The sequence below is a fragment of the Lathamus discolor genome, chromosome 5 (assembly GCF_037157495.1).
Source record: "Lathamus discolor isolate bLatDis1 chromosome 5, bLatDis1.hap1, whole genome shotgun sequence".
In the NCBI taxonomy this organism is placed as follows: Eukaryota; Metazoa; Chordata; class Aves; order Psittaciformes; family Psittacidae; genus Lathamus; species Lathamus discolor.
This window is the reverse complement of record NC_088888.1, coordinates 108,443,611-108,465,691: the sequence shown is the minus strand read 5'-3', so window position 1 is coordinate 108,465,691 and position 22,081 is coordinate 108,443,611. Positions and strand designations below refer to the sequence as shown.

At 43.0% G+C, this 22,081-nt stretch overlaps 1 protein-coding gene across 5 annotated transcripts in view; it reads left to right on the top strand.

Moving 5' to 3' along the window:
* The window catches only part of PKHD1 (PKHD1 ciliary IPT domain containing fibrocystin/polyductin), a 272,144-nt gene that overhangs the window by 5,217 nt on the left and 244,846 nt on the right, over positions 1–22,081 (top strand). For all 5 annotated transcript variants that reach the window (XR_010613271.1, XM_065681837.1, XM_065681838.1 and 2 more), the window contains exons 3-17: positions 878–955; positions 2,931–3,075; positions 4,005–4,104; positions 7,912–7,969; positions 9,342–9,420; positions 11,616–11,690; positions 12,617–12,681; positions 14,016–14,055; positions 14,630–14,700; positions 16,536–16,637; positions 16,924–17,019; positions 18,091–18,226; positions 19,063–19,177; positions 20,018–20,293; positions 21,039–21,128. Coding sequence is in view for 4 of the 5 variants with exons in the window: in XM_065681837.1 (XP_065537909.1) it covers positions 878–955; positions 2,931–3,075; positions 4,005–4,104; positions 7,912–7,969; positions 9,342–9,420; positions 11,616–11,690; positions 12,617–12,681; positions 14,016–14,055; positions 14,630–14,700; positions 16,536–16,637; positions 16,924–17,019; positions 18,091–18,226; positions 19,063–19,177; positions 20,018–20,293; positions 21,039–21,128 (1,526 nt within the window). In the remaining variant the exon portion in view is untranslated. The remainder of the gene's footprint in view (positions 1–877; positions 956–2,930; positions 3,076–4,004; positions 4,105–7,911; positions 7,970–9,341; positions 9,421–11,615; positions 11,691–12,616; positions 12,682–14,015; positions 14,056–14,629; positions 14,701–16,535; positions 16,638–16,923; positions 17,020–18,090; positions 18,227–19,062; positions 19,178–20,017; positions 20,294–21,038; positions 21,129–22,081) is intronic.

Genomic DNA, 22,081 nt, shown 5'->3' with positions numbered 1-22,081 from the left:
GGCTGCGTGGGGACCTAATAGCAGCCTTCCAGTACCTGAAGGGGGCCTATAGGGATGCTGGGGAGGGACTCTTCATCAGGGACTGTAGTGACAGGACAAGGGGTAATGGGTTCAAACTTAAACAGGGGAAGTTTAGATTGGATATAAGGAGGAAATTCTTTCCTGTAAGGGTGGTGAGACACTGGAATGGGTTGCCCAGGGAGGTTGTGAGTGCTGCATCCCTGGCGGTGTTCAAGGCCAGGTTGGATGAAGCCTTGAGTGGGATGGTTTAGTGTGAGGTGTCCCTGGCCATGGCAGGGGAGTTGGAACTAGATGATCTTGAGGTCCTTTCCAACCCTAACTCTTCTATGATTCTATGTCTTTGGGAAAAGCGTTGAATAGGAAGTTACATGTGACTTAATTTCATGAAGCAGGATTCCCTTTCCAGGCCTGTGATTTGTTCATAAAGGATTTGGCTAGAAAGAGCTGGACAGTCTGTCTTGAAATCAGAAGAGGATATGTTTTGTGGGCAGTCCGAAGTTTGGGACAATATATGGAAGTCAGCAAACATGTTTCTTGGAGAAATAAGCATGAGGCTTACCATCTTTGTTTTAATTCTTGAGCAGGACAGGAGGCTCAGACTGTAGCTTGGCTTGCTGAGTCCTGAAGGCATCAAAGCCCCCCTGAAGGGAAGCAGGACTATTACATGGGGGAGACAGTGGGGGGGGGGGGGGGGAGAGGGGGTGGAAAGAAGGATGAGCAATATGATTAATATGGATAACTGAGCAGAAATGAGATGAAGGATGGGATTACAGGAGGACTGCTGGCTGAACACTATCTCATCTTGAATGATGCTTGTATTACACTTCAGCCTGATGTAGCTGGGTTGTTTTTGCAGTGACAGCCACGGGATTACTCGTTAAGCCCCCAGAGGGTAGTGTCGCTGGAGGAACGTGGATTACTATTACGCTGGATGGTGAGTTTTAAACTCTTACGAAGCGTCAAACAGAGAATTGGTTCAATTCTGCCATTTGTGGTTGGAGTGACAAACACTAAGAAACAGATCTTGTGGCACCCATAACATGAAATCAGCTTGAAATTATTATTTCACATGTTATTGCTGATGGTTGCTTAAGTTCCTTCTAAACTACTGAAGTCAGATTTTTACTTATTTTTGCAGACATATAGCTAGAAATTTCTTCCCTGCTATCATTTTCTTTGAAGAAAATCTCTGTTTATAGGTCCTGTGATGTTGGAGCTTTAAAAACACTAATGATAAACATGAGATCTGAGTAAAAATCACAGAAACTGACATGCCACACTTATTTAGGCCCAAAACCAGTACAAAGCTAGGTCTGATTTTCTGCAGTGATGAATATTGATTCATCGGGAAAAGAGTTGGTTTCTGAGTCAGCTGTATATTCGGTATGCTCAAGTTCTGATACTTGGTCATTGATACTGATGATGAGTGGTATCAGTCTTATTTGAATATTGTGAATTCTCACAGAGATGATAAAATAGAGAGCAGAAAGGAAGCTCAGGTCTTCAAGGGAGATGTTTCCCCAACAGCACTGTATGGCTGGTAGAGACAGTCATAGCTGGGATCTTGCAGTTCAAGCAGAGTTATCTTATTTTGGTGGGGAGAGTAGACAGCCAGGCCTTGGGAGAAGGGGAAGGAACTTTCCTGGGACCATGCAGAAATATTTGCTGCAAGTCGAGAAACTACTGATGTCATTGAAAATGAGTCTGTGGGCTGCGAACCACCAGTGAAGATTGTGTGCAAATGGAGCGTTGTTTGTAAGCCTTTTTCATTTCTAGTTAAATTTGATTATGCTACAAAAGTTAGACTTACTAGTTTATGTTCACATAAAGCTTGACTTTATGAAGATTCAAAATATTTGATCCTTTGGATAACTCACTCTAAAGAAATAGGTTAAGCGGATCCACCATACAGCACGGGCCAACTTCAGGTCCTGTCAGCAAAGCTATGCAAGGCACTGGCAATTGTGAAGGCTGGCAAGTGGTGCTGACTCTGTGGGTGGTTTAAGTATCTGTGGGCATGTGTATGTTCCAGTGTAGACGGCTGAGGCGATTCCAACTCCCAATATCTGTCAATCTCTGCAGTAGAATACATGTGAAAGAGACCAAATACTGTATTAGAGGCAAAACCCCATGCAGCTGCATTGTGGGATGAACTTGGGTTTGTGTGTGTACTGGTTTTGGCTGGGATAGAGTTAAATTTCTTCACAGTAGCTTGTATGGTGCCATGTTTTGGATTTGTGCTGAAAACAGTGTTGATAACACACAGATGTTTTAGTTATTGCTGAGCAGTACTCATACAACATCAAGGTCTTTTCTGCTCCTCACACCACCCTGACAACAAGTAAGTTGGAGGTGCACAAAAATTTGTGAGGGGACATAGCTGGGACAAGTGATCCATCTGACTAAAGGGGTATTCCATAGCATATGACATCACATTTAGAAATGAAACTAGTGGAGAAGGTTGTCAGAGTGGAGCCACTGCTTGGGGACTGGCTGTACATTGGTCAGTTGGCAGTAAGCAATTATTTTCATTCATATTACTTGTCTGTCTTGGGTTTTATTTTCTTCTCTATTTTTTCTTTTTCCCTCACATTTATTATTATTATTTCTCTTTAATTATGAAACTGTTTTTATTCTTAACCCAAATGCTTTCTCACTTTTACCCTCACTTTTCCATCCCACTAGGGCGGGGAGTACGTGAGCAGCTGTGTGGGGCTTAGTTGCTGGCTGGGGTTAAACCACAACAATGTGAAATTACACAAATGTGATTTAAACCAGAAAAATATTAAGAGCAATGCTCAGAGACCTTATAGAGAAGCTAGGTATCACATTAAAAAATGTTTGTTGTGTAACTAAATGTGATTAATCGTGTCCTCACAGAGCTCTTCTGTTTGTCTTTGATTGTTTAGGCTCAAGATCTGGCCAGCAAGAATGTGTCTCTTCAACCAGTGCATTGCATCTGCAGGTGTTCTTGGTGAATCCAAACCTGCCCAGGTTGCCCTGTGATGTCTCCCCTCTGTATTTTGACTTATGCACTATAAGATGCAGAACAAGGTATGATCCACAATCTTAGTGTGGGCTGAGACCTTACCATTTGTCTTGTAGGATCCTCATCTTCTTTCAGTGTCTGTACAGGCAGTTTGGGAGTTGAAGGAATTCTTGTGGGTGCCCTCCAAGCTGTGTTGCATTTGTTCTTGTTTCAACTTAATGAAGCACGAGGCAACCTACAGTGGGAGTCAGACTGAGTCTTCTTGGAGAGGCTACACTCAGATCATCAGTGGCTTGTAGACTTGTAATTCTTAGCTGCAAAGTGCCAAGCAAAATCTTGGCAGGGATTTTGCCAGCTTTTGGTGCCCCTGACCTGCCCAAGATCATACAGAGAAGTTGTGAGTATAGCAGGAAACAAATGGTTTCAGATGGGCAATCTCAGCTCTCTGTTTTCTATCCTGTCATAACTTTAAAGAAGGTTCTTTGACTGGAAGATTGAGTGTCTCAAGAGGCTGTAAAAGTGACCTTAATGGGGCTCTTCCATCTCTTGCTGCTATGATTTGGCTGGGAGTTAATTCTGCTGAATGCTGTGCTGTGAAACTGTGTGCATTAATGATGCAACATTAGTTTACAAACCAGGAACAAGATGCCCTGTAGATCCAGGCAATGCTGGGTTAGTTTAATACTAATGAATAACAATTATTGTCTGAGCATGTCTAATGAGCTTGTCTTTTTTGCATTAATGTACAATTTAGATAGAGTTCTGCAGCCCTATCACTTTCTGCACTTAACTGTAGTTTCTTTTAAATTGTAGCTTTAGAGTTCAGGTTCACATGTGTTAAGGTTGGGTTCACAGTGTATATTTGCTTTGCTCTACTGAAGCCTCAGTGGACCTGTGAAGAATGGAGACCTTGTGAAGGGCCTGGCGTTTCCTAAAATACATAAACCAAATCTGTATGAAAATAACACAACATAACACATTTTCTTGCACCTAGGTCTTCACCCCAGGAAGGTTTATACTACGTGGAAGTGATCTTGAAAGGACGTGTGATTAACAGTCTGACTGAGGTGGAGAAAGAAAACTTTACTTTCAAGGTAACCACCAAGCGAGTATGATGTGACAATAATTAATTCAAGGTGTTGGAGTCAAACTTGAGACCTAGTATCACAGGGAATGTGTTGAAATATTCTCTCCCATTTATTGTGTGTCTGTCAGGACAAGAAGTCAGGATGCTCCTTCTGTCCCTTAAAAAATTAAGTGCGCTGAGGCACTCATCAGTGGCACTGGGTAGAATAGGTGACCTAAGAGTCTGAATCAAAAATCTGGGTCCATGTTAATCTGTCTCTGCACTTAAGCCACACACTCAGAAGACCCTATTGTGTCAGCAGATGCTATGCTGGCTTATTCTGGTGTTACCCTCCAAGCTGCAGGGTGGCAGCTAACAGTCTGCATTGGCAGGCAACCATAGGCAAGAATAAATCCTATGGGCATAGCTTGTTACAGGAAAGGACATCTGGAGAGGGACTCTTCATAGAATCATAGAGTCATAGAATGGTTAGGGTTGGAAAGGACCTCAAGATCATCTAGTTCCAACCCCCCTGCCATGGACAGGGACACCTCTCACTAAACCAACCAACACAAGGCTTCATCCAACCTGGCCTTGAACACTGCCAGGGATGGAGCACTCACAGCCTCCCTGGGCAACCCATTCCAGTGCCTCACCACCCTAACAGGAAAGAATTTCCTCCTTATATCCAATCTAAACTTCCCCTGTTTAAGTTTTAACCCGTTACCCCTTGTCCTGTCACTACAGTCCCTGACAAAGAGTCCCGCCAGCAGCATGCCTATAGGCCCCCTTCAGGTACTGGAAGGCTGCTATGAGGTCCCCATGCAGCCTTCTCTTCTCCAGGCTGAACAGCCCCAACTTCCTCAGCCTGTCTTCATACGGGAGGTGCTCCAGTCCCCTGATCATCCACGTGGCCCTCCTCTGGACTTGTTCCAGCAGTTCCATGTCCTTTTTATGTTGAGGACACCAGAACTGCACACAATACTCCAGGTGAGGTCTCACAAGAGCAGAGTAGAGGGGCAGGATCACCTCCTTTGACCTGTTGGTCACGCTCCTTTAGATGCAGCCCAGGATACGGTTGGCTTTCTGGGCTGCGAGCGCACACTGAAGCCGGCTCATGTTCATTTTCTCATCGACCAGCACCCCCAAGTCCTTCTCTGCAGGGCTGCTCTGAATCTCTTCTTTGCCCAGTCTGTAGCCGTGCCTGGGATTGCTCCGACCGAGGTGTAGGACCCTGCACTTGTCGTGGTTGAACTTCATAAGGTTGGCATCAGCCCACCTCACAAGCATGTCAAGGTCCCTCTGGATGGCATCCCTTCCCTCCAGCGTATCAACCGGACCACACAGCTTGGTGTCACTGGCAAACTTGCTGAGGGCGCACTCAATCCCACTGTCCATGTCAGCAACGAAGATGTTAAACAAGACCGGTCCCACACCGATCCCTGAGGGACACCACTCGTTACCGGTCTCCAGCCGGACATCGAGCCATTGACCACAACTCTTTGTGTGCAGCCGTCCAGCCAGTTCTTTATCCACCGAGTGGTCCATCCATCAAATTGATATCTCTCCAATTTAGAGAGAAGGATGTCGTGTGGGACTGTAGTGATAGGACAAGGGACAATGGGTCCAAACTGAAACAGGGGATGTTCAGGTTATATGTAAGGAAGAAGTTCTTTACTGTGAAGGTGGTGAGGCACTGGAATGGGTTGCCCAGAGAAAGTAGCAAATGCCTCATCCTTGGCAGTGTTGAAGGTCAGGCTGGACAGCGCCTTGGGCAACATGGTCTAGTGTGAGGCATCCCTGGCAGGGGGGTTGGAACTAGATGATCTTAAGGTCCTTCCCAACCCAAACCATTCTATGATTCTATCTCTTCAGGTGTAGGACAGCTTTCCATATGTAAGATGAGCGAGATTTTGAAAGCTCAAACCTCAGTTATGATTTCATATCTGCTGCTCAGTTACTTTGAGAGCTTGCTACCTTTCCACCCTTCCTCCCCCCCATCAAACAGTATTTCCTTTGGCTCTCAGTGTAAAGGCACATTGTCTCAGGAGGTTGTGGCATATGGTGGTATTAGGCCAATTAATGGCAGTGGTGTCAGGGTTTCTTGCAGGGCAGAATCCTTAACCATGGCTGTGTAATTTGGGACAAAGCCTAGTGTGTCTGTAAGTCACATCCCACCTCTGTGCTAACTTTGAGTATCAAGCAAGAAAACCCAGCGCGTTCAGAAAATTGCACATTAAAGCTGAAGAGTCATTGGGCGGTTCAGCTAGCTTAGAGAGTTGATGAAAAATCACCAGGGGATGCTGTTAATGAGGCACATTCCAAGCTAAATAAAACACAATGTGTCTCTTTGTTTTGGGGCTGGGACCTTGGAGCTATGCGTATTAAAAATTAATTTTGCTTCCACATTAGACTGAAAAAGCCCGCTGCAGGCAGCAACAAGTCTGAACAGCTCGGAAGACTTGTGTCAGCCAGTGGCCCTAGCTTTCATGCTGCTTTTGGCTGCTTCCCCACATCAGCGCCAGCCCAGGGTATGGTGTGATGCTGCCTTTGCTTCTCAGAAGTGGCCATCACCATAGGGAGTTTATGGCTACTCATTCATTTTTTATATGACCATGAGGAGGAGGGAAGGCAAAGACTGAGCTTTGAAAGGGAGCGGAGTTCAAAGAAAGCTCTGAAAAAAACCCTATGTGCAAATGTGTCTTTGATTTGGTTTAGGTCTTCTTTCAGTTATTTATGCTATTTGCTAGGCTAACAGCAGCATCTGTAAGTCAAGAGGCAATGGGAGAAAATGGGCTCTACTTGTTGAAAATGCAGCCAAAGCATGTGCTGGGTCAGTATCTATGTGTCTCAGCTACTTTGAGAGGTTGATGATGACCTTATTCCATTTGGAAAGTACCCCTGTGTGCTCCCTATCTTCTGAGAGGCTTGCTTCAAAGAACAATCTCTCTGCCCCTTCTTGAACTCTAAGTCAAAAATAGTACCCCATAGCAGATTTCCAATACCTCCTTGCTGCTCCCTCAGAAGTCAAGGTAGTGCTTTCACAAAAACACCTCTGATGTATTCTACTTCATTAAGATGGGCCAAGATAAATATTTTCTTTGCTATGCTGCAACAAGCTTACTAAAGGTTAGCTGAAGTATTTCAGTTATATGATGTTGAAATAGCTTTCAAGATTATACTATTGGGAACAAAAGTGGTGCCATAATGCAAGATGAAATGGAGGTCTCAACTTCAGATAAAGTGTAGCTTAGCTTTAGAATCATAGAATCATAGAATAGTTAGGGTTGGAAAGGACCTCAAGATCATCTAGTTCCAACTCCCCTGCCATAGGCAGGGACACCTCACACTAAACCATCCCACTCAAGGCTTCATCCAACCTGGCCTTGAACACCGCCAGGGATGGAGCACTCACAACCTCCCTGGGCAACCGATTCCAGTGTCTCACCACCCTAACAGGAAAGAATTTCCTCCTTATATCCAATCTAAACTTCCCCTGTTTAAGTTTTAACCCGTTACCCCTTGTCCTGTCACTACAGTCCCTGATGAAGAGTCCCTCCCCAGCATCCCTATCTCCTGGAATTTACTCGAATCAGGGTGGACAATTTGGGCGCAAAAGAGGATGATAAAATAGCAGTAAGCCATACTCTGAATGTGGAGGGGGTAAGAAGGAGATATTTGCTCTTTACTCCCTTCCCAGAACAGGGCTCTGCTTCAAAGATCAAGCCTGGAGTCTCTGAGACGTGGTTGCTGACTCTGTTGAGCAATGTGTAATCAGATATTGTTGGACTGCTGCGAAAATGACTGCCATTTAACTACAAATTTCTCTTTGCAGTTCTCTGCTGCTCAGACACCTGTGGTTTACCAAATTAGTCCACCATCTGGCATCCCAGGTACAGGACCTCTCTTTAAGCTGGAGCCCACTTTAATTATCTGAGCTTCCATACTGTCTTTCTCCTTATGAGGGGTCTGTCTTGCTGGGGATTAAAATGGGCACCTCCAGAATTTATGTCTAAGCTCATGCTGAACACAAAAATGGGTTTGCACAAGGGTAGAGAGTCTGTGGCACTGAGTGCAAAAGAAGTGAGTAGCAGTGACCAGCTTATTTGGTACATTTGGCAGCCCGATTCTGCCTGAGAGATGTTCAGCACATGGATGGGTCTAATCAGTTTAAACTGAGTAATCTGACCTTATTTAGCAACAGTTTAAAGAAAAATTAGCTATTAGGTGATATTGTAATGACATACAGATGTTTTGGTAAATGGGGCTTTAGATTAGACTTTAAAGTTACTTGAGAAGATGGTCACTGGTTTTGGTCTGCACTATAAACTGGTGTACGGAAGACCTTTGCTCTCCTGTTTCTATTCTGTTTGTGTTTGCAGGCTGCTTTGGAGAAATATTGAAATGCTGGTTTCTCAAGTTAAGCTCAATCAAAATATTTTGGTCTCTTAAGAGTGCCGTGATCCTGCAGCTCACATAGATGTTCCTCAATCTAAGTCCATCCCTCGTTTCCAGTCATTTTCAGGGGCAGTTCAGCTCCAGATTCTCATGCCGTGCTTTAGGGTGTCTGTATGGAGGCTTCTTTGTGGTAGCTGGGTGTTTGACCTCCCAGGGTAGTAAGTGAAGAGCATTAGAGTAACACTAAGTGTCTAGTGCTGTTTGAGGTGTCCTGGAACATGAGCGACCTGCCTGGAGCATGTAGATACAACACAACTACAAAGACTCATTCTTTTTTGAGCCACAGTGGGAGAACAGAATGCCTCAAATGGTTTAAGGTACCCCTATGCAGGCAACTGAACCAAGCTGTCACCCAGTGTGGTCAAGGGAGTGTTGTGTCAGCTTGGCCATGTATATGGTGAGGTCCTTTGTTGGACCTTGACCCTGTCTAGTGTACAGATGATGTAATTTTGGTTGCCTCACGAGGCTCTACCATAGAATGGAGTTAGAATGTGGAGTTCAGTTAACAAAAGAGTTGAGGAAAATGTATTCTCAGTATAAATGCTAGATCTGCTAAAAAATCAGGAATGGAGTTTTTTTTTTTTTTTTTTTTGTGGGAAACAAAGATGTGTGTTTTGGGAAAACTGAATTAAGTGGAAATTCACCTTGAACTATGGTAGAAGCTGAGAGTAGCCATCAGTGCAGCCAGTTAGGCACCTGTCTGCAAAATTAGTAAAAACCAAGAATTTCCTTTGTTCAGCTCAGAAACTCTGCAAATAAGTTATCTGCTTTTAAGACTCCCTTCAATTTCCATTTCCTTTTAAACAGGAAATTTAATAGAGATTTATGGGAAGACAATTGCTGCAAGATATGAGACCCTGGACTTCAATGTGGATTATATCGATGGGTAATTACATATAGGCAGTTTTCTGACCCAGTCCCTGTAAATTTGCATTTCTAACATCAACCTCCTTGACAGCAATAAATTGCAACCAGTTGGCCCACAATTGCCATTTGCTTCCTTTGTGGTTTATTGCAGCTCATGAGTTGGGCTCCAGCAAACTTTGTTAATCTAATTGCAACTGGTCCATTAAGCTAGTTGGTTTGTTTACTGGCAGCACAGTCAATCACAGCTCAGTGTGAATTGTACTGTAATTGCGTCTGGTTGCTGTAGATTTTACTTTGGCTAGCAAATTAAAATTTAACTAATTAAAATAATGTCAGAAGCTAAAAGTTAAATAAATTTCCCCTTCCATTTGCATTTTTAGAAAAACTGTTAGCTTGAAGCAGATGCTGTGGTGATTCCGAAGACAAAGCAGTATTTTGAGACAAAGACTTTGTTGTTTGCTGCTTTAAACCCTCTCTGGTCATTTCCTTGCTCTCAAAGGTTTCAATTTTCTGCTGCTTCGGTAGCTACATGCAGCAGAACAAAGCAGATAGATTTAAAACATTTACTTCAGGACAGAAGCACTTTAAGCACAGTGAATCTAGAATGAGCATGAACACTGACCCTGCTGTCTGTCATATGTATTTCCATATGTATGGAAGTGTTGTCGCTACTGAGTTATGATTTCCTTGCATGAGTGTCAATGGCAGTGAAAAACTAACCCCAAGTGAGTATTTAAAAATAAACTATTAATCTATTGTTACTGTGCTGGCATTTTAGCGATCATTTCAGTAGCCAGGGAAGGTGTATATTCTTGGTAGTTAGAAATATTAGTTGCAGCAGCAGATATTTGGCCACTAGATGCTTTTAAACTACTTCTGAGTTTGAGTGGAAATGTCCCTTGCCAAGTAATTAAATTGTCTGCCACCATGAATGAGAGTCCAGTGCAGATTCTTGCCTTATCAGCTGCACCCACTTGTCAGCCCTACACTTTTTCTCACTGGATGCACATTAGCATCCTTTGTTAGATATTAGTTATTGTTTCACCTGACTCTAGTGGCACTGTGAAACCTTTGATCAGTGGGATGAAAGGCTGGTCTGTCTGACTGCAGGCTGGACGTGCCTGCATGCTCCATTGCTAGATTACTAATTTTACAGCTTAACATCACTATCACCAAAGAGGAAATGGCCTCAAAGTCTTTACATACCAGACATTCACACTGTAGCTTCACATGAATACTTTGCCCATTTTTGGTGTGCCAGTAAATACATACCAGGTGGGGACTTGCATGTGACCAGAGCAGTCTCTTGCTCAGTTCCAGTGATTCAGGGTTTGGAGCAAACACCAATAGTTTTTGTACTTTTGAGTGTGTTCTGCACCCTTTTCCATGATCTGTATGGGATGCAATGGTCCAGTGATGCTGAACCAGGCATTTCACAGCACTGATGGTTTTTTTCTGTTCATGTTTGAAAGCTATCTCACTATCAGCAAGCTGCGTTAACAAAAGCAAACCCTTTTTATTAAAACTTCATAAAACTACACTTTGAAGCATAGGCTTGCATTACAGGTTTTAATGACATATTTTCCTTAATTGCCTGTTAATTCTCGAAGAAACATTGCCAGACTTTGCTTATTATGCTAATTATTGTGAATTTATTGTTCCCACTTGATTCCTCCTATCTAGTGGAAGGTGTCCCTTGCTATATTGGTTCTGTGAGGTGGGGATTTGCTTGAATTTGCTAGGAGCTTGGGTGATTTCAGCAGAGGTTGTTGCATTTTTCATCATTGAAATCAAGGAATGACTGAGCTGCATCTTGAAGCAGTATGGCTGTACAAGCACAATTCTGTACTTGTGCTGTCTGCTTCTTCTGGAAGGCAGGGGTGAGTATAGCCCTCCTGGAGTCCAGACTACCAACCCTTCCCTGCAGAGAGGAGGTATCGGATCATTTAGAACTGTCGTGGATGTCTAGAAGATAGGCTTGTCACCTTTACAGAGGTGCAGTTCTCATAGTATTAGGGAATACACTTTGCAGGTAAATAGATAAGAGATTAGGGCTTGTCCGGTTTTCTAGGTTAATAAGTTTACATAGAAGTAAGGAGAAATTCTTTCCCATTTGAAAATATTTGCTCCAGTATTAACAGGATCAGATTTTTATCTGTGAAGCTTTATCTGCGTCACTTCATATCTCACCTTTCCTGTTTATTTTTCGTCCAGGCCAGCTATCCTTGTGGCAGAAGGAGATGGATGGACCAGCCTCTGCTCTTTTGCTGACAGGCAAACTGGAAGCATGTCAGTTATTGACTTACTTTTTGTTTGTGTTGGTACAAGGGCTCAGCACGTCTTGTGCACAAATCAGTTCTTCACTTTTGAAGAAGCTCTTTGGGTTAAGGTAGAGAGAGATCACGGGGAGTCGATCTTATGGTCTGTGACAGCGGTGAGTGAGGGTTGCTGGCTCTCTGTGGCTCTAACCATACATAACCAGGCATGGCTGGGGCCTGTTTTCTGGCCTGGAGATGATACGCTATGCCCTGGCCTCATCTGTTCCATTCAACTCTTTAGACTCCAAAACATGGTAGTCATTTCCACGGAAAAGGGGAAGCTGCTTTTACAGGGAACCTGGAGAAAACCTACTTCCATGGAAGTCAGTGTTAAGTCTCCTGGGGTCCTCAGTGGACCCTCTTATTGCACTGTAAAATTATTCCTGGCTCTCAGGAGGGGGACTTCAATGGAAATGTGAGTTTATGATGGGACTTGTATCATTCCTCGGCTCCAGAATTTTAGTCTAATGCAAGCATATCTGTTTTAATAGCTAACTGCTCCTCTTTTCAGATGAGGGACACACAGAGGAGCAAGTAGAGGGGAAAAGCTTGTCCTCCTTTTCATCCTCACCTGTGCCTGGGCTTGTCTTTGCTCAGCTTTTATTTAATATGGTGTTCTGAAAGTCATCAATAGGATCAGCTACTGGAAACAAGGGTAAAAGTGCAAAGATAGAGCACTATGTCCAGCTGGGAGATATCCTCCTAAGCTGCTGAACACCTGACTGCCAGTGGGGAGATGGGTTGTTCCTCTTCCATCTCACCTGTTGCTTGTTTCTAAAGGGAGCCAAGTCTAACCAGTTTAGATCTAGCCCATGTATTTTCTTGATTAGATGATTCTCACTGTATTTTGCATTCTTTTTCTCCCAATGCTCAGCAAAATCCTTTGTCTCTCCACAGCTACCCTATTCAGGCAGAAGATGGACTGGGAACTCTGCAGTGCCGGGTGGAAGGGAACCACATAGGTTGGTGTCAAGTGGACAAAATCATGGGTTTCTGCTATTCCTGCAACTCCAGATGGTAGAGGAAGGGTGTCAGTCATGAGGTTTTTTTGTTTCCAGTGTTAAGACTGTGGCTCAGAGATGAGCCCACAGTAACTGCTTTACATCGAGGCTTGCAAGTCTTCATCGTAGTCAATGCAATGATTTCCATCCTCTTCACAGCCTTACAGTGCTCAAGTGAAATCATGTCATGATGTGAGCAATAGCAGCAACAGTGTGATTTGTTGCCTTTGCTGCTTATTACTTTTACTTTAATCTTTTTTGTATGTGACAGACCTTACCTTTTCTGTTTTATTAGAGGAATAAATTTGGTGGTATTCATGGTCTCTCTGGTAATAGGCTGGATTCCTTTCATTTTTCTTTGCTTCTAAGCACTCTAAAGAAGATTCTGATTTCTTTTGGAGGCTTTGAGCAGTAAGCTTCCTACTTAGAATCATAGAATCATAGACTAGTTAGGGTTGGAAAGGACCTCAAGATCATCTAGTTCCAACCCCCCTGCCATGGACAGGGACACCTCACACTAAACCATCCCGCCCAAGGCTTCATCCAACCTGGCCTTGAACACCGCCAGGGATGGAGCACTCACAACCTCCCTGGGCAACCCATTCCAGTGTCTCACCACCCTAACAGGAAAGAATTTCCTCCTTATATCCAATCTAAACTTCCCGTGTTTAAGTTTTAACCCGTTACCCCTTGTCCTGTCACTACAGTCCCTGATGAAGAGTCCCTCCCCAGCATCCCTATAGGCCCCCTTCAGATACTGGAAGGCTGCTATGAAAGATTATCTGAGTTAAATATTTTAAATAGAAATTGATACCTGGCTCTCATGTAGGCACTGATGGCACATATCAATAGCCTGAGGTTCTGAGGTTTTGAGTTATCTTTGGGTACCTAGAAGCTCTTCAGTGGGATGTCAGTGTTAATGGAGGTCTTGAAAAAGATCTGAACCTTCCTAGCATGGCAAATGAGGTCAGTTAGGATACAGAGGGTCTAAGATGACATGAAGCAATTTGTGTTTAGACAACCAAACCCTGTTCCTGACATTCGGCTTGTAGGTTTAGATATGTAATCCTACAGTATAGTGCCCACCTGCAGTCCAAGGCTCTAAGATCCTTAAGCTGTTATTTGGTTTGGTTTCTGCACACACATACTCTGCTGAAATTAATGTAACTGTTGTAAGGAAGTGTGAGGAAGAGGATAATCAGGCTCAGGAGACCTGGGCAATGTTTGGTAGGATGCACTCTTCATGAAGCCCTACACACTTCTGCCATAAAGCATATTACTTTTCCTTCCTCCAGGGTCCCACAATGTCAGCTTCTCTGTTTTTAACAAAGGAAAGTGAGTAAAAGAATCTTTTTTCCCCTATCTTTCTGTGGTTTTTACACGGGGACACAGCTGCATTAGATCTAGGATAAGTACATAATGTTTTCACTGAATCCTGTGTGTCATTGCTTAGAAATGAGGTTTGCTGTTTTGAGATGATCATTGGATTGGGAATGAAAAGGGAGAAAAAAGCCATCTCTTCCAAAGCATCTCTGCTTTGGTTTTTAATACTTTAGTTTCAGTGCCCAAAACATAAGTCATCTGCTAAGCCTAGTTGAATAAAATCCTTTCACCTCACTTTTAAATATTCATCCAAATGGGTGAGAATTTAGCCATAAAAGGATGTGATAAGAATGTGTTTTGACAGTGTCAGAACCATACTTTACAAGAGGGATAGTATTTCTAATAAAAAGTTTCAGCCATCTAATGGAGTTTCTTGAATCCATGCCTTAATGTGCTGGTGAAAGGTGTGTTGGACTTTGCAGAAATGTTCCACTGTTTCTTTGGAAAGTGAGTGTCCTGCTCTGCCAAAAGGTCTACTTTTACTTAAATGGCCAATGATCCCTCAGGCATTTTCTCTTTCTTGCAGGTCAGCAATACACAAAAGTGCTTGGCTCATCAGTGCCAAGCAGGAGCTCTTCTTGTATCAAACACATTCAGGTATTGCACTGATCTACATAACTGACTGCGCTGTCTTTTGGCAACGGTCTGAGAAAAGATCTCTCGCTGTTCCTTTTCCTAAGGAAGTAATCCTGTTGTGTCCTTACTTTGGGTGTGACACTCCTGTGGTATGAGCTTGACTACACAAAATGCCACAGATAAAAAATTCAAGACCAGATTTATGTGCTAAAGTTGGGTGTGTGTTGCCATGGGCTGTATTCTGCATCCCCAGTGAGTTAGTGTTCCTTTTAGACAGGGACATGTTTGAACTCTCGGGTTAGGTCAGACTAACCTGAGAGTGTCAGCCAGAGAACAGCAGTATGTCAGGGTTTGGAATAATGTTGCTTTATCATTCCTTTTCATGTAAGATCGGTTATAGACTTGAGATCTTGCATCTAGAAAAACTTCTTCCTTTAAATCACGCTGTGTTTGGTAAGGTTGATATTTTAGAAATGTGGACCCTAAGGTGAGATAGATTCTACATCAGCTGTAAGGAGGAGATTCTGTTCAGCCACTCCAAGAACTGAGGTCTAGATAAATGGTTTAGGCAAGTTACTGCATCCATTAATTAAAAAATATAATTATTGTACATTAACAATAGTAACCTCCACGGGGCATTTCTATCTTTATTATAGACAGCAGACAATGAAATCCTGAGCACTCAGTCAAGATTATGGTCATGCAAGTAGTTTCCAAGATTCAGCAAGGCTTATGTCCAACAGCCAAAGCAGAAGCAGGGGATAAGGAACTGCAGAACACACGGCAGCCTTTGCTCTTAGTCAGAGGTTACATAAAGGTGAAAGACCACTTGGTCCCCAACAATGTCCCATCAAGACTGGCTGAAATTAACATAATGAACGCACTAGTCCCTTATGCTCTGTACCTCAGAAGTTTTGTTCAAAAGCATTAAAAATAAATTGCCAATGCATGTCTGTGTTTTCCATATTTTTTTTAGCATATAGCTTGTTTTGCCTATAAATGTAAAGCACTTTGTAAAGAGGGGTAATTTTATGTCCCTATTTGCCAACTGAGGCACAGTAAAATGAAATAACCCTGCATGAAGCTGGCTGTTGGGAGAACACTATCAGAAACAAGATCTGCCAGATCTATCCAGTTGATTGCTGGCCAGTGGTCAACGTTGTAAAAGTAAAGTTTAAATACCAGATAAACTAATAACAAACAAACAAACAAAAAAAGACAGATATAGACTATGGTCACTCACCTTTTGTATCAGTCTTTGTTTCAGAATGATTGGGTGGCTACAATAGAACATCAGAGTGCAAAGTGAGTAATGCCATCAAAGAGAAAAAAGGGTTTCTAGTGCGGAAGGGCATGACTATAACGGATAAATTCTGAAAGGCTGTCATGGTGAGGACACTCGGATGTCAGATGTTCAGCTCTTTCCTTATGTCTCTGAAGCCCAAGGGACAATTGGAAAATGTTGTAACATATAAACCTATAGGCTAAATTGGGAAGCGAGTCAGAGAAGGTCAAAAGGATTAAAACAGTTTTCCAGGTTTTTTTTGCAGAGCTCCTCCACAACACAGAATATACAGTTCTGCAAACTAAGCATGACACATGAAGCCACTGCTAAGTAACCGTCCAAGCGTTGCAGTGTTTCTCCTGTCATGCAGCCAAGTTATCCATGTTCATTCCTAATGTAATCCCAGCCGCTGCCAAAAAACCCGTGAAGGAGCAGTGAGATGCCTGCTTCATTCACAGGAGCCTGCTCTGGCTGGAAACAGTGCAAGTGCACTGCTGGCATTTACAGAAATAGGGCTGGGATTAACCTTTTGAATGCTTGTTTTCAGATTCCCCTTTTCCTTCTTCTATAGAGATAAGCTCTGTGTTCCCAGCTGGTGGGAGTCTTGGAGGAGGAACTGATCTCACTGTCACGGGGGATTTCTTTGAGGAGCCAGTGCAGGTCACTGTTGCAGGTAAGAAGAGAAATGCGTGAGAGGTTTTTTTTTCAATACAGCGGTCATGGTCCTGATCACAAAACTCAACTGATGTTCACGGATACCAGTGCAGGAGTTTTAGGACTCATCATCCAGAAGGTCCAGCTATTCTGACTGTGTGCATGGGCCAGTTTCTTGCATGATAGTACAAGCTCAGGCTTTTAGTGAAATATTGACTCCTTTTGGCAATGAGATGGGTTTACGCCACAGCTCAGCTGTGTTCCAAGACTCACAAAGCACTTTTGTCTCCTTTTCCTGCTGCCAGGTGTCCCCTGTAAAGTCAAGCATGTCTCTCCCAAGCAAATCAGATGCACCACTGAGCCTGTTGGCAAGGGCAAGAGGCTTGGTACCCCCCAGCCAGGTACAGTATTCAAATAACAAAAGGGTCCCAAAAAACAAACACAAATGGAGAGTAAAAATCATTTGATGATGACTGCAACCAAGAAACAAGGTTTTCCAAAACACTGTCTGCTTCAACATGAAACCAGTTTCTCTGAGGTATGATGGGGAGGAGGGGCCACAAAAGTGGTTCAGGGGGTGGAATATCTCTTCTATGAAGAAAGACTGATGAGAGATTTGGGGTTGTTCATCCTGGAGAAAAACTCCAAGGAGACCTTAGAACAGTGCCTAATGGGGGCTTTTAAGAAAGATGGGGACAGACTTTTTAATAAGGCCTAGGACAAGAGCTAATGGTTTTGAACTGAAAGAGAATAGATTCAGACTAGATGCAAGGAAGAAACTGTTGGTGACGGTGGTGAAACACTGGCACATATTACTCAGAGAGGTGGTAGATATCCTTTCCCTGGAAATACTCAAGGACAGGTTGGACAGGGCTCTGAGCAGCCTGATCCAGTTGAACGTCCCTGCTCGTTGCAGGTCAGGTAGACTAGATGATCTTTAAAGGTCCCTTCGAACCCAAATATTCTATGATTCTGTGGCAAAGAAAGGCAAGGTGGAGAGCTCAGCCTGTCACTTATAGATGGACGATGGTGGGAGGAAGATCAGCCTGGTGTGCAGGGCTGGGGAAAATGATGAGTAAATAGTATGGGTGATATTTAGAGAAAGGATAGCTGAATTAGAGCTACTGTAGAAGCTTCTGTGGACACCACTTGAATGGAGCATTGCAGTAGGAAATTATTGTGCATGAAATGAGGCATTTTGGCTCTGGGTCATCTCAGTGCCTTTTCCTGCAAAAGCAGATGCTCTGCTCTCTGGAGATTTTTGTTCTTTTGGGTGGAGGATTTCAAGGTCGGGCAAGTTCCTTAAAGCATGATCTGTGCTTTGCCTTTGACTGCAAAACAGGCCCTCAAACAGAGCCAGTTTATTATTGAAATATTCTGTTCTGGGCTGTCTTCTTACACCACTGGTCCTAGAATGTGCTCTGGGATTTTTGCTGGCTGCTCCTGAGAATTCTTTTGGTTTAACTTTCTAGGAAACAGAGGTCTTCTCTTTGAAGTCTGGGATGATGGCTCTGATCTGACAGAAGCAGGTCCTGGGTATAGATGGCAGTTCGTACATAATGCCAGCTCCCCAGTAGGATTTCTGACGGGGGAAAAGAAGTCCTTCAGGTACTCAATGGTATTAAAAAGAGATGAAGCCATGGAGAAGTTACCTTTAGCAGTGTTAAGGTGATAACACCTGACAGCTCTCTATAGCTCCTATAAATCAAAGCAAACCTTCTGCTCCAAGGTCTTTTCAAACCTCAAAATATGCAGTGAAGAGCTTTATACTTCCTTCATTTGCTTTCACTCAGTATTTCTGCTCTATCTGGCCTCGATGTGCTCAAATACCACAAAAGAAATTGCTGCAAATGTAGAAGGAGCTCCAGTTAGTGACTGTTTTGGCTGGAGCTCCAGACAGTTGTAAAGGACCAGACCCTCAGCTGTAGCACAGGTGGAGTTAACAGAAATAAGCTTTTCCCCAAGCCGCAAAAATATGCGAACCATGTTGGTGTCTATTGCCTCTACAGACATGTGCCCCTTGAGAAGCTGTGTAATGCGCATAAATGTTTTAATTTTTCTGTCTTTTCTGTGTTTTTCTCAGTTGAACTTGTGCATGATTTTGAGCCTTGTCCTGCCTGTTCAGGGTTAAGACTTTGCTTGAGAAGGATTCCACAAAAAAGTGACCAAGAAAACCATATTTATTTTCATGGTGCTGTTACAGTTGATTATTTTTCCTTTTTTAGAACTTCTGTAAAGCGTAAACAGCATTTTGTGTGAAAATGGGTCATTTTGGGCTTTCTTCAGTTTTACAATCTCTTGAGTTTTTGTTATAAGCTGATCTCAGTCTTTCCTTGTTATTTGGGGTGTGTGTGGAAGTGGCATGTGAGGCTGGGTTTTCTTTGCGGTAACTCTTTTGTATATTATGTATATTATAATATTTTGTATATTCTGCTTTTACTTAGCTCTAGGCTTCGTGGATTTTTTGTGGCTCCTGAGACCAACAATTACACCTTCTGGATTCAAGCAGATGGTCAGGCATCTCTCTACTTCAGTTTGTCCCAAGATCCAGAACATAAGGTATTACTCTTGGTAGAGAAAAAAAAAAAGATGAGGCTAGGAAATAGTTTTAATTAGAATCATAAGTAGATGTTTTCCCAGTGTGAATTTGCTAATTGTCCCTTATTATAAGTGAAATTAATATGGTTAAATTTGGTGTTTTACATTGGCCCTATCAGCCTCTCAGTTTACTAAAAACTCATGCGTGCATCCAGAGCCTTTGAATATCATTTCTGGAAGACCTTTTCCTTAGTTGAGCACATCACCATTGCTAATGATCTGTACAAGGGAACCAGGAAACTTGTTGTCTGACTTTTTCAGTTTGCATCCTTTTTTGCCTGTTGAAATTTTGCCCTCTGAAAACATAAGTCCTTAACTTCGTAAAGTTGAGAGGTTATGATAAATGAAGGTGAACTATTTTTGTGGGCTATTTTTAAGCCTACTAACTGAACAGGGCTAGAAGAAATATAAAGAAGTTATCTATTAAAAAGAAGTATCATTACTGGTCTTATTAATGGTTCATACTACATCTCAAAGGTTGTAGACATAGTTTTTTCTTTTGTATTTGGAAAATGTGACGTATAACTGAAGTTATCCATTAGAACCTGCATAGGGAACTGTTATTAGGGCTAGGGTCAGCCATAACAATTATATTCTTTATGGTAATGAACTCTAAACCAAAGCTCTTTTGAGATTATGGCTTTTTCCCATAGAATAGGAAAAAATGTGCCAACCACCAAGCCACTGTTATCAGCTATAAGCACAAGAGTGTGGTTTTTTTGGAGCTGTGGTGTTGGTCATAGTGTCTTTTAGGGCTGGAGAAATATTTCTAACAGATTGATTTAGTTGTTCTGGGCACAGGTGAAAATAGCTTCTCTCCCTGCTGGCAATTCAGAGTGGTCTGAGAACTGGGTGAAGAACTGGAGTGAGCATTGGCAGCCAAAATCCAAGAAATTCGAGCTAACTGCTCAAACAATGTACTACCTGGAAGCATTGCATCATGGAAAGGCACCCAGCAATGGGATGAGAGTTGGAGTCCAAATACATAACACATGGCTGAATCCCCACGTGGTGAACAGCTACTACATCGAGAGACATGAAATTCGTGCTCGTGCCTTGCATCTTCCAGAAGTGCAGGTTAGTGCTGTGTGCTTGACCCTAAAAGCTGGACTAGCCCTGATTCAGTTGATGTGGATGGCAGCAAATCCTAATTGTAAAGGCCTTGTTGGTGTTAGACTTGTTTTTAAACTGCTGAGATAGTTGATGGGAATAACATCGAACTGAAGGTGTTTGTGGTTTTTATAGACATTGGTGGGCATATGTAAACCCTATGGTTGATTATAATCTGCTCATGTGTTAAAGTTTAAGCAATGCTGAATTGCCTCAGGTTTTATCTCACTCATTAACACCTCACCTTGTTAACTATTGCTAATTAATGTAAGTTTGGGATAGTTTTTATTTCCCCTCATTACTGACAAACCTTATTGGTTTGTGTTATCTGGTCAACCTACATTACAATCAGATGATTGACTTACAGCATGATGAAATGCTTAACAATGAGGGGTGGAAGTTTTTTAAAGTCAAACCCTAAAGGTTCAGGTCAAAGCTTTAGGGACAAATTGTGGCTGTCAGCGAGTCTGCACAGGTCATATATCCCTTCTGCTCATGTTAATACAAGAGCAGGACCCTAAGGCCTGTGTCAGAAGAGACCATGGAGGCTAAGAGCAGTTTAAGAGCAGAAGGGACTCTTTATGTATAGAGGCTTAAAAAGTCAAATTGCTGGCCATAAAACCTCCTCGGTAGAAGGTACCAGGTTTGAAGTCTGTGTGTCTCATGCAGTTGGTATTTGTTTTCGTTTATTTGTTTCCTCTTTGCTGGCCAGATGCTGACCGTGTCTGGTACAGGGTATTTCAGTATCTCCTGGAATAACACATTGCGCAGAATGATCCCCACAAATGCTACGGCTCGCCAGGTAGGCATCATTAAACACAGACAGTCATCTGCTGGGGGGGGGGGGTGTGTGTCATTGATTGAGCTCTGGTACTTAATCACTGTTAAACATTTGGCCCAGAACCTGAGATAAAGGTCTTTTGCAAGAAATTTAAGATCATCAAGTCAAACCATTACCCCAGGACTACAGCGTCCATCATTAAACCATGGCACTGAGGGCCTCATCTACATGTTTTCTGAACACTTCCAAGGATGGTGATTCCACCACTTCCCTGGGCAGCCTGTTCAAATACCTGATCACCCTCTCTGTGAAGAAATTTTTCCTAATATCCAATCTAATCTTCCCTTGGTGCAGCTTGAGGCTGTTATCTCTTGTTCTATTGCTTGTTACCTGGGAGAAGAGACCAACCCCCATCTCACTACAACCTCCTTTTAGGGAGTTGTAGAGAGCAATAAGGCCCTCCCTGAGCCTTTTCTTCTCCAGACTAAATAACCTCAGTTCCCTCAGCCGTTCCTCATCAGGCTTGTGCTCCAGGTCCTTCATCAACTCTGACGCCTTTCTCTGGACCTGTTCCAGCACCTCAATGTCTCTCTTGTAGTGAAAGGCCCAGAACTGAACACAGTATTTGAAGTGAGGCATCAGCAATGCTGAGTACATGAGGATCATCACTGCCCTGGTCCTCCTGGGGGATAGCTCCACGATAGTCATTAGACATCTAGTCAACACAGTTGACAGAGCCTGGAGGGGCATGTAGGTGCTCATGTAAGACATCTGCACCAGGAGGCTGCTGGGCACCTAAGGGGTGACTCACACCTCTGAAGGGTGTGTGTCAGACATGGAAGTTCATAGTCTGAGCTGAATTTTATTCTGTACCATTTGACTACGTGGTTGTTCGGAGCTGCCTTGCCACCAGTCCCTAGCTTATGAAAAATGTAGTGATATGTATGATGTAGCTGCCTGCTGAAATGATCCAG